This window comes from Pseudorca crassidens, chromosome 10 (genome assembly GCF_039906515.1).
Source record: "Pseudorca crassidens isolate mPseCra1 chromosome 10, mPseCra1.hap1, whole genome shotgun sequence".
Lineage (NCBI taxonomy): Eukaryota > Metazoa > Chordata > Mammalia > Artiodactyla > Delphinidae > Pseudorca > Pseudorca crassidens.
This window is the reverse complement of record NC_090305.1, coordinates 91,020,181-91,036,322: the sequence shown is the minus strand read 5'-3', so window position 1 is coordinate 91,036,322 and position 16,142 is coordinate 91,020,181. Positions and strand designations below refer to the sequence as shown.

The 16,142-nt window shown below is 40.1% G+C and overlaps 1 protein-coding gene across 1 annotated transcript in view; it reads left to right on the top strand.

Moving 5' to 3' along the window:
* Positions 1-16,142, top strand: part of CNTN3 (contactin 3) — a 321,834-nt gene that overhangs the window by 169,656 nt on the left and 136,036 nt on the right. Inside the window, exon 5 of the mRNA XM_067755220.1 lies at positions 3,059-3,154. Coding sequence (XP_067611321.1) covers positions 3,059-3,154 — 96 coding nt within the window. The remainder of the gene's footprint in view (positions 1-3,058; positions 3,155-16,142) is intronic.

The window sequence follows — 16,142 nt, the reverse complement described above, 5'->3', positions numbered from 1 at the left end:
TTGAGGGCAAGGTTCATTCTTTTCCCTATGGCTGTCCAGTTGCTCCTGCACCGTTTATTGAAAGGCTGTCCTTCTTCCATTGAATTGCTTTTGCACATATGTCAAAAATCAGCTCAGCATATTTGTGTGCATCTGTTTCTGGATTCTCTGTTTTATTACATTGTTCTATGTGTCTGTCCCTCTGCCGTTCCCACACTGTCTCGCTCATTGTAGCTACATAATAAGTCTTAGTACTAGGTAGAGTGGTTCTTTCCACTTTATTCTTCTTAGTCAAGATTGTCTTAGTTATTCTAGGGCCTGTGCTTTTTCTATGTAAGTTTTAGCACAAGCCTGCCTACATCTACAAAAAATATAAAAGTAAAACAACCAAAAACCTTGCTGGAATTTTGACAGGAATTACATTAAATCTATCTATCAATTTGGGGACAGTTGAAACTATGCTGAATCTTCCAATCCATGAACACAGTAGGTGTCTTCACTTCATTTAGACTGATTCTTTTTTATCAGTATCTTGGAACTTGCAGCATATAGATCCTTTGTATGTTTTATTATCTGTATACCTAAGTACTGTATTTTCTTTGAAATGATTGTAAGCAATTTTGTGTCTTTAATTTTGGTTTCTGCAGGTTTATTGTTACTCTCTAGAAATTGTATCTTGTGACCTATTTATAACTCACTTTGTAGTGGGAATTTTTTGGTTTGCTTTTTGTTTTTGTAGGTGCCTTCCTATTTTCTATTTAGACAATCGTATCATCTGCAAATAGGAGTCATTTTATTTCTTCCTTTAGAAACTGTATGCTTCTTATTTTTTATTCTTTTCTTATTGCAGCGGTCAGAACTTCTAGTATGATGTTGGCTGCAAGTGGCTAGAATGAACATCCTTGTCGTATTCCTGATGTTGGCAGAAAACATTGTCTTTCACCATCAAATATGATGCTAGTTGTAGTTCTTTGTAGATGCTCTTTATGAAGTTGGTTTCTTCTTAAAATCTGGCTAATTAGAGGCTCACAAAATGTGAATAATGTCACATTTTGCAAGAATTAGGAGACAGGAAGAAAAATCTGAGAGGTTTCTACCAAATAATTTCTGGAATGACTTCTTATTTACTTTGACTCCTAAACAGGGCTTGTTCTGATACAGTTCTTGTCAAGATTGGACCATATGCAGCCTTGACTTGGGTTTAGGTTGCATATATAATCTGCCAGGATATTTCAGTAATCTGAGACTTTTTGGATATTTTTACTACTTTGATCTCTATAGTCCCTAGGGTTAAAAAAAAAAAAAAAGCCGGGAAAACACTTCAGGCCACTACAGTTATTTTTGTTTGCTCTTCCTAATGCATGTTCTCCATGAACTGGCCACATCAGGTATCCAAAAATAATGTTCTTTGCCCTTATATACTGTAGAGATAGTATCACTGCAAATGTCCAGAGCAATGGACAAACCTGTGACAGTGTTAGTGTTTAGGCAAAAGAGGTTTTCACCTATGGAGGAGAAGAGACATTGTTAGTTTCCGTAGAACCTTTTTTTTATCCTTTTTGGTGTAGTCTAGGTAAAATCAGTGATGAATATGTTTTATGATATGAAGTTATATAACAGAAGAAAACAAGGAATTGGACAGAAAATCAGTAATTATGATGCATACTTGGTTGTCAAAATATAATGATTTGAAATTATTTTTCCATGTATGGGCTACATTCTGATATGATGTACTCCTCCACTTAGTCTTTGGGAAACGTTTAGATAGTACAATTTTGCAGTTCCAGCTCAGTTACACTTCAAAAGCCTTAATGTTTTGATAATGCTGCATTTGGTTATAGATTTAAGATGATATAATGCTACGTTATATCACTTTTGTAGGGTAACTTCTGAATAAAATAAGTCCATAAACACTATTTTTTCTCCTTTTATAGTCACACATTTGTGAGTTTTGCTGAATTGCTTTATTCCATGCTTAAAAGCTAGCAATTTAATACTGTTTTTCAGTAACAATAAAATGAAACACATAGGCCTTCTAATTTCCCATTGATGTATTGATTTATGGTGCTCAGAAAATTCATACATGTCTACAGTTGGTAGTTTTATCAAGTTGAAGAAGATTATTTTGGTTTTTGCATTTTTCAAAGTTGAAATTTTTCAAGTTGTGTTTTAAAATACGTACACTCCTTACTTTTCATAGTCACCACATAGGCAATTTATATCAACCCTTAAAAGCTATGAAATGAGTATATTCTTTCACAAATTGACAGTGTAATTGTTCTCATACAGAAAGTGACACCACAGTATATATTAACTATGGAATGCACAGTCCTTTTTTTTTTTACTGTATGCGGGCCTCTCACTGTTGTGGCCTCTCCTGTTGCGGAGCACAGGCTCCGGACGCGCAGGCTCAGCGGCCATGGTTCATGGGCCCAGCTGCTCCGCGGCATGTGGGATCTTCCCGGACCGGGGCACGAACCCGTATCCCCTGCATCAGCAGGCGGACTCTCAACCACTGCGCCACCAGGGAAGGCCAGTACTTTTTTTTTAAATCATAGTTTAGAGAAACAAATGTTTCTTCTTTTTTTCCCCGTAGGCTTAAGCTTTGTTCAAAATGAAGCCCGTAGAATTTTCTCCATGCTATAATTTAAGCTGGAGAATATGAGTTGGAATTTGCTGTCCTGGATTATTATTGAAAGAAATTAAATGGTTTTTAAAAATAACCACTGGTGATCAAAATAATATTTGCCTTAATTGCTTTATTAAATACTTGAAAAAAATTATTTGACCAATAATAAAAACAGTTTGTATTTTTTTTACAGCTACAGATAAAGAGGGATATGTGGGTTTAATTTACAGGATTAGTGGGTACGTATTTTTGTTTCTATTGCTGCATTTCTAGAAGCCTTAATAAAGAAATCAAAATCCTACTTTTCCTTCTCAAAGCAAATGTTAAATGTTTTCCTCCTGAGGTTCCTGAGACGGGATTTTTTATTCTAAAAAAGAGGAATGTCTCTGTGTAAACATTTTAAATTTATGGTCCTTTCTGAAATTCTGTTTTGTTTTGTTTTCAAATCAGATCTGGAAAATTTTAAAACCAAAATGAGAAGTACAGTGTCAGTGCGTGAAGGACAGGGAGTTGTCCTGCTCTGTGGCCTCCCGCCACACTCTGGAGGTAACAAGTGCTCTGTTTTTGCTTTTATGTTTATTAAACAAGTTTTGGGGCGAGACCCACAGCATATGTACTGTTATTGCTTCCATAAATTACCCTGAGAAACTTGATAATCCAAGCATTGGATTCTGTCAGTTGAGTTGCAGTATAAGAAACTCTACAAAAAACAGTCTATCCAGAGGAGATTATAAACGTAATTTACTCATTTCAACAAGGAAGGTTCTAAAGGCAAGCAAGATCAAGTTAATTTCAATTACCTAATGGTGCTGAACAATGCTTCATCCTTACACTATTATCATTCATTATTTAGTTGTAGACCGTGACGTACATTGGTGTCTTTGTGGTTTCTCTCTCTCTCTGTCTCTCTCTCCAGCCTTATGCATACACGCTTACACATGCTTATTGATATATGCTGTTGCACCTCTTGATATATGTGTAATATATATATTGAAAATGAAATATGTATGTGTATTCACATCATTTTATTGGGGTGTTGGAATTGCAAATTTTATGCTATATTGCTATAAATTGAAATATTGCTGGAAATTCACAAGGTTAACAAAATAGTTACCAAGAATGAAAATGAACTTCTGCACATATGAAAATAATTTAATAAGTACCGCTCCCCGGTAAGAGCCTGAAGTGCTGGTTGGATTTTCCTCTCACGCTCACTATTACAAACTTGGTCACTTGCAGGAACAAAGAAGGCATTATTAATGTATGAATCATTGTTGTCAGAGAAGCAGACACATTCTGTTATGAGAGGATGAGAATTCCTGAGAGATAAATAGGTTAGAGAGAAGCTTTCTGAGATGAAACTGAGAAGTCTTCTTCCCATTATAATAAAGCTTATTCAGATGTCAGTATGCTGGACTTTCTTTGTTCTGTGACATCCAAACCAAAGTCCTTTTTGCCCAGTGGCTCGGCAGTTTTAATCACAAAATCCTCAGCCCAATGAAACAGACATTTCCCGTCTTCAGTATTTGATCATTTGAAATGTCTGAGCCAGCTGCAGACTGCAGATTTGGGCCTTGATTAGCTGCCGTGCCTGCCCTCGCGTTGGTGAGTATGGGTTTAAATTGGGCTCCCCAGTCTACTTCGGGAGTGTCTATTTTGCTGAAATCATGAAGTTTCCGAGGACCTGTGACTTTGAAGGGAAGCATGGACTCTCTTGATGAGCAGTAAAAGTAACTGAGCTCAAACTGGCTTGAAGAAAATAGGGAGTTTATACGGCTCATATAACTGGGTTGAGCATGTGCTTCCTACTAGAGCTGTGTGGTTGACACAGCGATGTACCACCCAGAATGACTCGCCGCCTCACCGTGGGCAGCAGGGTCAGCCAGTGGCCTCCAGCTCTCAGCTTCTCCCTGATCTCCTTGGCTACAGGAGCCGCTTGCCCAGGGTCTCGCCCTTCCAGGGACTGCCTGCATCTGGTGACCGAACAAGGAGAGGATATAAGGGGTCAGCCCCTTCTGCCCAACACTGGACAGTTCTAGTGGGGAGGGCTCAATCCAGAGCTTCCTTCCAGCATGACCAAGGCTTTTTGGGCCACGACAGTCTGACTTCTTTCTTATCTCAAATCCTGCTTCTGCCTCCTTGCTTTCACAGGTTTTGAGCTTTGGTCAAAATCTTTATCCCAGACTCTAATATTTGCTCCCTGAGAACCCGATCTACTGGACCCAATGGTTTAACCAATTTCATAAGCGGCTGGTCTTTCTTGCTGTTTCCTGGCTCTGCTTCCCTCCGTGTTGATTCCATTGTCATGTAGACTCCCTGTGGTAGCACAGGTGGCTCCTGGCACCTCCAGGCCTTCTGGTCCTTAGTGCTAAGGATCCTAACGGACCAGACAACCTGTTGCTCAGTGCCTTCTGATTTTCATTGGATCAGCCTTGCTCATGAGATTTTCCCCTCCAGCAGAGAACCAGAGTCAGCTCCATCTACTGGCAAGCACTGAGATGAGAAAGGCGTACTTTCCAAAAGAAAAGAAGGGTTTTTTGTTGTTGTTTTGTTTTTTCGTTTTTTTTTTTTTTTTTGCGGTACGCGGGCCTCTCACTGTCGTGACCTCTCCCGTTGCGAAGCACAGGCTCCGGACGCGCAGGCTCAGCGGCCATGGCTCACGGGCCCAGCCGCTCCGCGTCATGTGGGATCTTCCCGGACCGAGGCACGAACCCACATCCCCTGCATCGGCAGGCGGACTCTCAACCACTGCACCACCAGGGAAGCCCAAGAAGGGTTTTATTATGAGAAAAAAAAGGGAGTGATGTTTTAGGTAGACATTAATAATGGTTAGAAGTACACCTAGTAAGCAAGTATCAAAATAACTAAAGTTTATTCTTTAAAAGCAACATAAAATAGTAGCTGGGCGGTCTTGTGTATGATGTGTGTTGGAACTGTTGACCCAAATTAAAAGTCTAAGTGATCTTCTTTAAACATTTTTATGATTAGATGTACTTGCTGATAACAAAGGAGGGGATCTTTTAGTTGACTGGGCATGCACACAGTGAGGAAGTCTTAATAAGCTGTTGGATAAAACATGTTCCAAAAGGTGAATCTTTTCCATTGTCATGAAATTGGAGAACTGCTGGCCAGTCACAACTCTCCTAAGTAATGACAACCTCTAAGTTATGATTCCTCTCTGCCTTGGCGACTTCATATAGTGGTCTTTTCATTTTTAAAGCTCACAGTCCGGGGTGACTGTGAAAGTCAGTAGAATTGTTGGCAAAGAAGGAAAGAGATCTTTCCAGATGCGGTGCATTAGCTCTTAAGACCCCGTGGCATGCATGGGGGAGCGAACCACTGAACAATAGCATATCTTCCTGCATGCTAGATTGTGCAGGAAAATGATAGGGACCAGAGCGTCAGGTTTAGATGCTGAGAACAGGATTGTCACTGATCCAAGTCTACCTAATGTTGAGTCTGCCAAGTCACAATTTACATCCCCTGCCCTGACTTCTTGGTATGGGAGCTTCTTGAAGACAGAGCCTATGTCCAGGTTTGCTCTGCACCCAAGTGCCTGACACAAGGCTGGTTTATGACAAGCAGTCAGTAAATAACGGTTGAACAAATGAACACATTCATGAAATGAATAAAGGAATCCTCTTTAGATTGGGCCAGTTACAGATGCTTTCTGAGAATGCACTGCAAACTCTGTTTCTAGAGGTGAAAGCGTTTAACAACTAATACGTGCTGGGTGCCAAGCAGACAGGTGCAGACACTGACAGATGACGGTGAACTCTGCCCACAGCAGCTGGTATCAGCTCCGCTTCATCCCCTTGTGGACTGAGGGACTTTTCATTCAGTGGAGGATGTGAGGCAGTACAGAGCAGCTGAAGCCGTGACTCCAGGATTTATCAGTACATGTGATATGGGGCACACATGGCCCCGCTGTGATCCATTGTGTCCTCTTTCCACAAAGTCCCGTGGTCTCTGCAGGACACGACCTTCCCTTCTCTGTCTTAACTGCTGTATTACTTTTACTCACTTCTACTTGGTCCCTTCTCAGTGGTCGGAAATTTTTAATTTTGTTGTTGTTTTCTGATTACTGAAGACATCATCGTATTTTATTATATCATATGCTCTAACAGAATCACAGCCTGACAGAGTAGACACAGGGGTGAAATAATAATAATAACAAATAATAATAGTAGTCTCTATTTATTGAGTGCTGCTTAGTTGCTAAGCAGGGTGCTGGCTGTTGGTGGAAATAAATCATCTGCTAGGAGATTCTTTTGATGAAACGTATGGAGAGGAACTGGATAAGTGACAAGGGAGATATGCAAAAAAAGAACCCAAATAGGAGTCCCAAAGTATGGAAACTGAATATATTATTCAAACTCCCTTAAATCATTTGTCTATGCAGATAATTTATAAGCAAGTAGCTGCAACCTGGGGTTGCTTTGCTTAAGAGCAGTTGCCATTTATATGACGCCAGAGAAGGAAAAATTGTTTCCTGATGGGTGACAGAAATGTTTCCTGGGAGTCCCCGTAACTCCTAAGCAATGCAGGTTACTGTCATCTGAGAGGGGTCTCATCTCCCACTCATTCTGTGACACTTTCTGCCACTTCCTATTCATTGTCTTCTCTGCAGGATAATCCAACATCTCTCTAAGGTGAAAGGAATTAGTATCCTCTTGAAAATTCGTTGGAAAATCAGGAAGTGACATGCCAAAAATAAGTTACCAGCCATGGATTATCCGTGGGTTAGTTATCAATCTAATTACCAATAGTGTGAAAAGCTGGGAATTAGTGTCGTTACCAGTCAGTTGCTGATATCACTACAAGATCGTTGAAATTCAAATGCACAAAAATATTATCCTAATATAAATAAGGATACAAGACTAGTTCATGGGCTTTTCATGATAAATACTAATTAGACAGGAATTCATAGGTTAATCAAGTTATTGCCTCCATACATGTTAATAAAGACTTGGTTTTTGTCCAAGGATGCCTGATGAGATTTATTCTGAGTTAAAAATAGACCTGAGTATTTCCCAGTGTTTCATAAGCAAACAGCTTTGGTCTCTGATCCAGCTTCCAACGTCTGTGCTCTGTGCATATTCTTCTTACAATGACAGCCCTGGACACTGCCATCCTTTGGGATGTGAAAAGGAAGAGGGTGAGATGCTAAACAGCAGGTAGTGGAGGCTGAAGCAACTTCATGCTAAAAATTTCTTTGTAAATCCTGGTGTGACAGAGGTGACAGCTGTTAGCAACATAACCAGATGGCATGGGATTTACACCCTCTGTGCCAACATCTTTTTTTTTCTTTCCCTAGGACCAAAAAACAAAAGTCACCTCAGGTAGTTTAGATGGGGCAACTTGAAGAAAAATTTCCAAGTAGGAATGTTCTGGAAACACTTGTGCAGTTGCTAGACCTTGCTTCAGGGCGATGAGACATTACCTAGTGTTTTGGGATGTGATTTTGACCCAAAACAGTAGTTTCCCCAAATACCTTAATGTGTAACCTTAGCACCACCTTGGCTTAGGCATTCATCTTTCCTTGAACTACACTCTACTATTCATGTTTGTAGTCTAGTCAAATTTAAAACAACAGCTTTTTACAAAACTTTGAAGTAGGGAATATATAATACGTTCATGGGCAGAATGTGCTTTCTGGCTCCCATGGCATTTGCATCACTGGTCACTATATAAAACGTTGCTTTGAGAACCCAAGGGTTTCCCCTTCCCTGAAGCAATGTATCTGAAAGTTGCATCGTAGCAGGTCTTTCTGCCATCACAAATTATGAAATCTAGAGAAAGCTGATGGTTGGTGGGTTATTGAGGAATAAGCATCTCTCTGCACTATAGAATATCGCTCCTAATTTATTGCTTCTAAGCCTGGGAGTCAGATATGTTAACATGTCACAAGAAAGAGAGAATCCATCTGTAGACTGCATGAATAATATATCACAATTGTAAAAGTGTTTTTTGAATATATGCCAATGCTGATGTGACTGTTGACCTTTATGGGTGCCCAGAATATTAATAAATTCGCAGCACTATTCAGACAGGTATGTTCTGAATCGGTTGACACATAAACCTCAGGTGCTACTATGTGGATAACAGTAAAATTGATCTCTAAAGGGAGTATCTGTTGTCTCATATAGTCTTAATTGCTGAACATCCATTTTGTAGTTGGAAATGGAGATGAAAAATCCTGGGTTTCTCCGAAGTGCTTGAATGTGGAAACTGTGAACTAAAAATATTCATTGAGTCTGCCCTCCTCCCTTCCTTCCTTCTTCCATCTGTCCATCTATCCATCCATCTATTTTATTCATATTTTGATTTACTCATGCATCCATCAAATATCTGTTGACGTGTAGAAGATGTTTATGTCTTATAATGCTATTTTACTGTGATATATATGGCCCTTTACTTGAATAATCTTAGTATTGAATACAGAAGAAACTGAAAGCACTGCTGATAAACTTGATAGGAATGTATTCAAGTCAGTATTTTTGAACCCTACCCAAACCACTTTCCGAGTTAAATGTACTTTTCTCAGGGTGCAAGACAATAGAAAGATAAATAGGAATCCCCCTGTCCCCAGGAGCATATGTGTGAGTGGCTTGAAATGTCTGATTTATATATATAGATAAAAATATACTATAATCCTAATATGTTTACTAGGTAGAAAAATATAAAATTAAAATATGTAAGTAAATTTTTAAAGAGGGCTTACTATATTTTCTTCATGTACCCCAGGGTACATTTGTACATTTTTTACCCCGTTTTAGAAAACCTGTTTCTAGACAGCGCTTGGGTTTCCTTCCTCCAGCCGTCAGGGTTGGATTATGTGGTGGAGGTTTTAGATTCGCTTGCGTTTTGTTTAACGACACAAGCAGTGACTGCCTCTCCTCCTGGGTATTGCCTCCATTGCCTCCATGGGCTTGGAACCACACCTAGCATGTTCCAGCAGGCCACTGCTGATTGGCCCAGAGGAGGACACCTGACACAAGCTGGGCCAATCAGCTGCTCTCTCCTGCCAGTTTGAAAATTGACCTGACAGGCTCTAAGTTTTGAATTTGGAAGTTTGAGGCAGATCCTTTCTATCATGCCAAGAAAGCTGACGCACATGGTGTAGAGATGCAGCCCTGCAGAGGCTAAAAACAGAGACCAGGAACAGCGTAAAGACTAGGGACTGCCTGGCTGCGGGCCATCCAACCTTTCTCCCTTGGAAGCTGCTTTCTTGCCCTTGGGCGCTATGCAGCAGCCCCAGTATATGGATATATATTCTGTTCCCTTTGTTATTTTCAGCTGAGTCTAGTGGGTGTCTGTTTTTTACAACCGAAGTCTCATCACTAATGTAGAGGGCATTATTGTTAGGGCTACACCCGTCCCTGGGCTGTCCCAGCATCCTTTTATGACTGAAGTCAGAACTGAACATACCACAGATGGCCCTGGAAGGAGGCAGGGTCACAGAAGACAATTTAAAGAAACTGTGCATTCATTATTATTTACGTGTTCAGTCTACGAGTGAGTTTCCCCCAGATTTCAGGGTTGCCAGTGACTACTCCACATACATTTCATCAGAGCAGCATGGGTTCAAGCCCGCTCCCCCCGCCCATTTCATTCTCAGATCCCATAAATAGTCTGCTATAGTACAGTGAGCAAATCATTTTCTCCCACTCGAAAGACCGCCGAGTTTTCCTTGCTGTGATTCCATCCACCCACAAACAGAAGTCAGAAGGAGTGTTAAGCTCATCAAAAAAAAAAATCACGTGTGTGAGCTGCAAGTTTAAATCCACTGTTAGAATGATAGTGCTTCTACAAGAACTTACTTTAAGATAGGAGAACTCTGATGTTTTCTGCTTTACGTAAACATTGCATTGTTAATTTAGTACAAATCAAGGATGGTAAAGGCTTTGATTCCTGACATCTTAAGCAGAAATTAAGGGTGATTGTTAGTCAGTGCTTTTTGTCAGAAAAAAACAAATAACATAGTAGCGCTAGGTGAAACCTAAGACTTAATCTGTACGCTAGCAAGAGGGAGAGTTAAATGTTCGTTGCTTTGCTGTAGAAATGCATTTATATGTACTGGTGTTTTAATTAAGCTTACGTGAGCTACTGTTAACAAAGAAACCTGAAAATATATTAGCTTAAACTGAACTGTATTTCTTGCTCAGATAAAATCCACATCAAGTGCTTTTGATCATAGATCTCTGGCCTCATCCATTTATGCCTCTCCGTTTCAGCATCTAACATCTGTGGTCTCTGCCTCTGTCTTGGTCCAGCTGGCAGGGAAAAAAGGGGAGAGATGACCCATGGATGGTTCTTGTGGACATGTGCCTGGAGGGGATGGCACGTGTCACTTATGTGCACATTCTGCTGACTGGTTCCCAATCACATGGTCACACTGAGAGCAAAGGAGGTCCATTGTGTGTCGTGGGGGAAGTGGGAATGGGTTGGTAGTATAACTGGCTTCTCTCTGCCACCTTTAGATAGACCTGTGCTTTTGAAAATAAGCACAAGCAGGTTAGGACCAGAGACGTATAAGATACAGTGTGTCTTAAGAGGCTGTGTTTCATGATTTCTAGTGGCTGTATAAGAAGCTCATTTGGAGGACTTGTTAAAAATGTGTATTCCACGATCCCACTCTCAGAGATTCTGATTCCTTAGTGTGGAGTCTTTTCTGGGAATCTGCATTCTTTATGAATGACCCAGGGGATTTTTGACTCAGCGGGACATTGAGCCACACTTTGAGACCCACTATCATCACGTCGTACAAATTTAAATGCCTTAAAGAAATGTTTTAAGGAGTAGAGAAATGTCATTTATGATGGAGCAAGTGTAAGCATTGAAGTATTTCAGGAGTTGCATTTTAGTAAGTAGGACATTTTGGACTTTAAAAGGGAAATGGAATTCTTGGCTTATATAGGACATTGATGTTCATTTATTTATAAGCTAGGCAATTCCTATCCCAGCTGAATTTTTCCTTCATTAACATTAGCTGCCTTAGAGAGCACGGTTGACGGTGTGCCTAGGCGTGTAGCTGAATATTTCACGGCATTCATCCACTTTCCCCTGTGTGGAGTAGCTGGTAGGTGCCGGGCAGTCACCTGTGCTTGTTGATAATCACAGAAACTGGGCATTGGTTAAGTGTGCGTAGCTTTTAATCCTCCAGGCACTGCTTGGCATCTTACCCCTGAGTAGTTTGGATTTGTTTATTGTTGTTATTGTGTCTGTGTGTTTCTGTGAGAGTGTTCATCTCAAGGGAGTATGCCCATCTGGAGTAAAAATCAGACTGATATTGTAGGGGAGGATTTTCAAAATCAGTTACTTTCCTTCTTCCCTTTTAGACCTGGCTCTTATTTAAAACCTATTTTTCCCTATTAACTTTAGGAAGTTTGACTTTGAAAGGATACCAGTATTGAAAACTAAAATTTTAAAATGAAACATGTGCAATGTTTTCAGTAAGATTACAAGGGTCAGTCAATGCATCCAAAGAACCATCACAGTGACCACCTTTCTGTATTCTCAGAGGTCTGCAGGGGCCAGCCAAGTGCTTCAGATTAATGAGCAGGGCCAGGTTTTGAGACTTGGGCAATTTTTTGTTCTTTTCTCAGTAACATATTGAAATCACTTAACAGCATCATTTACTTCATATGCAATTTTCACAACACAGAAAATACAGTTCTTTTCTGAGTTTATTAAGCGTTTTGTCACACATATCTTCCATTTGCTGGTTAAGTTATTACTATGGCTTTTTTCCTAATGTCCTCTTAAGTTAAATTCACTAGACACAGACACGCTTGGCATATTAAATACATAGAGATGTTACTTTCACTATTTATATAAAATTTGCTGCGTATCAGTCAGCTTTTACTAGGTTCTGTTGCAGTAACAAATGACTCCAAAGTCTCAGTAACAAATGACTCCAAAGTCTCAAGGGCTTATAATAATGAAGAGTTATTTCCAGTTTTGTAGGCTCTATGCTATGGGTTGGCTGCAGCTATATTCCATGGGACCTGTTTATTTTGGGAAAAAGTAGCCCTTGTCTGGGATATGCCATTCTCATGGCAGGAAGAAAAGAAACTTGTCAGACTCATTCAGTCTGTTCACAGGTGGTATATATACATCATTTCTGCTCCCATTCTATTTTTTTAATTAATTAGTTTATCATTTATTTTTGGCTGTGTTGGACCTTCATTGCTGTGCGCAGGCTTTCTCTAGTTGCAGCGAATGGGGGCTACTCTTCGCTGTGGTGTGCGGGCTTCTCATTGCGGTGGCTTCTCTTGTTGCAGAACATAGGCTCTAGGGCACACGGGCTTCAGTAGTTGAGGCTCGCGGGCTCTAGAGCACAGGCCCAGTAGTTGTGGTGCACAGGCTTAGTTGCTCCGTGGCATGTGGGATCTTCCCGGGCCAGGGATCAAACCCGTGTCCCCTGCATTGGCAGGAGGATTCTTAACCACTCCGCCACAAGGGAAGGCCCTCCTGTTCTATTTTGCGAAACACATATTATGGCCAATACTGATCAAATGGGCCAGAAACCATTCTGTCACAGAGAGGAGCAACAAAAAATTTTAATAATAATGTAATCGACCATAAGTTCTCTCTTATTTTCTTCTTTAGCTATTTGGCCTTTGTAGTCTTTCTTTCAGTTTCCCCAGATGTGATGAGATCTAGATCCAATAACTAGTTTAAGTTATCCTAACTCTTCCAACAAGAAGATGTAAGAACAACAATATATCATGATGAAAAATGACACCCAAAATGTTCAAACCACCCAAAGCGTTCAGATGCTGCTCAGTTCTAGCTGATTAGTGCCATGGAAAAAGCAAGAACAGGTAGAAACTCTATGTTGGCAAAATTTTCCAAAACGCTAACAATATGGGTCAGACAGTACTTGGTTTGAGGGTGCCTTTAGCCTGTGGGCCACAGTTAGAAGTCTCTTCCTCAAGGGCATTCAATTAATGCTAATCTTTAAAAATGCCTCATTCACTCAGTAGCCTAAGTGTATACGTGTCTAAGAGTTAAGAGTATTTTTTATAGCCTTTAAAAATTCACTTTGGTTAGATTCAAGAGTACAGAAAATAATTCCAAACAAGGCTAATTAAAACAGCTAATTATGGGCTCTTGGAGGCCTGCAGTATTTGGAAGTAGCATCTCAGTCCTTCTGGAAACAGTTTTCCAGATTCATTTTACATTCTCCCCATCTAGTCTAGTTTACATCATTACTTTTCTTAGCAAATGTTTTATGCCCCCAAAGTGGGGATAAACCAATCAACTAAACAGAGCAAAGCCACGGGGGTCTAATGTGTGAGGTTTTATTATATGTAAGTACAAACTCTGTAATTTTTGAGACCACATTTGATTTTATCTAGAAAGAGATGAACTTGGAAGGTCAGTGATGTCAGCTAAAGCCCAGTTCCCATGAAGAAGCATTGTATTCCCAAGAGTAAACACAATAATTAAGCAGAATTGTAACTAATTCTTCCATTGTAGCTATGAGTAAATCATTTGTTGTTCCTAAGGTAAATTTTTATGTAAATCTAGAAGTTTAAGAATTTGGGGGGAATTCCCTGGTGGACCAGTTGTTAGGACTTGGCGCTTTCATTGCCGAGGGCCCAAGTTTGATCCCTGGTCGGGGAACTAAGATCCTGCAAGCCGTGTGATGCAACCAAAAAAAAATTTTTTTTTCTTTTTTTTCTCATTTTTCTAAAATAATCTTAATGTTTTCAGTGACATTAATGTATTTGGAAATATTATGCATTTTGCAACCCACTCCTATCATTTCTTTTAATTTCCCCTTTGATTTTTTTTTTTTTTTTTTTTTTTTGCGGTACGCGGGCCTCTGACTGTTGTGGTCTCTCCTGTTGCGGAGCACAGGCTCCCGACGCGCAGGCTCAGCGGCCATGGCTCACGGGCCCAGCCGCTCCACGGCATGCGGGATTCTCCCAGACCAGGGCACAAACCCGCATCCACTGCATCGGCAGGTGGACTCTCAACCACTGCACCACCAGGGAAGCCCCCCCCTTTGATTTTTATACAACATGACACATACATACTCTCTGCACTGAGTAGTATTGATCACCCTCCACAGATAAGGAACCTTCCTGTGCACTGTGTCCCTGACAGGATCATCTGATTCATGGGTTGATATATTAAATACAATAGGTAAAGTTACATTCTGTGTTCCTACCATAGACTCCTTATTTTCTCTTGTGGTTTTATACGTTTGCTCACAGACCATTCGTGTGACACTGAGCAACATTTTTTCACTATGTATTCTTATGCAACAGGCATCATACAAAAGAGTGAGGCAGTTTTTTAAAAAAAAAAAAAACACTTTTGCAGAAATGCTGGGGAAAGCAAAAGAAAGCATCTTTCTTTTATTTGTCAGAGCTTTTATTTTATTTTTTTAACATTTACTTATTTATTATTTATTTAGGCTGCGAGGGGGTCTCAGTTGCGGCATGCGGGATCTAGTTTCCTGATCAGGGATCAGACCCAGGCCCCCTGCATTGGAAGTGTGGAGTCCTACCCACTGGACCATCAGGGAAGTCCCTGTCAGAGCTTTTAATAGTACAGTACTAATTTTACATATCCTAGAGGAGGAGTCTAGCGGACAGCTTCTCCCAAACTTACTTGACGAGAGAACCCTTTGTTTATATAGCATCTTGCGGGACCAGATATTCTGAGAAGTCCACTTCAGGAAATGCTTACATAGCTTGAAGTTCATGCATACCAGTAATTTTCAGACTATTCTCTGCTAAATGCTCTAAGGGTTTGTGAAAGGGTACAGCTTAGTGTACAGACCTCAAATTTCCCCAACCCCCTCTTCAAATAGAGCAATTCTTTTTTTTACCAATTTTAAATGTTGTAGTTCCACATAAATATTCTTTAAAGATAGAATTCTGTACTGATAAGTTATAAAGAGAAAGGGAGGGAGGGAGGGAGGGAGGGAAGGAAGGGAAGGGGTAGAGGACAAGTGTATCTTATTTTATCAGTGAGCAGTTGGAGTCAGTTCCCATTATTTGTTCTGATTCATCTTCACTGTAACTCTTGATATATTAGGGGGTGGATTCTTCATTATATCATTATGAAAACTGGGGGAGAAAATTAAGGGATGTTTTTGACTAAGTATACTTCTGGCATTTTATAAATTCAATTAATTATGTGTGGATCACATTACACCTGTTATAGTAATAACAACAGACTCGTGTTTTCTGGTGAGGAAACGAGTCCATCAATCATCTGTAATCACTGATCTTCAGATAAGGGGACCTGTGCTGGCTGGCTTACAGAAACCATAGTGTGTTTTCAACACTACTGCCAAAACATAACTGTATTCCGCAAAGTTCTGAAGAAGGCCTATTCTGTTTTCCACTTGTGATGTGAAATGACATCTGAAGTGGTGACATATGTAGACTTAAAGCAAAATCTTTTTCAATCATTATAACCTTTAAGCACCACTAACCTCCCTCAGGATTCTTTGACCTTTTCTCTCTGTATTAGGCTTTTTGACAGCTCAGAGAGAGAAGTGGTGTAC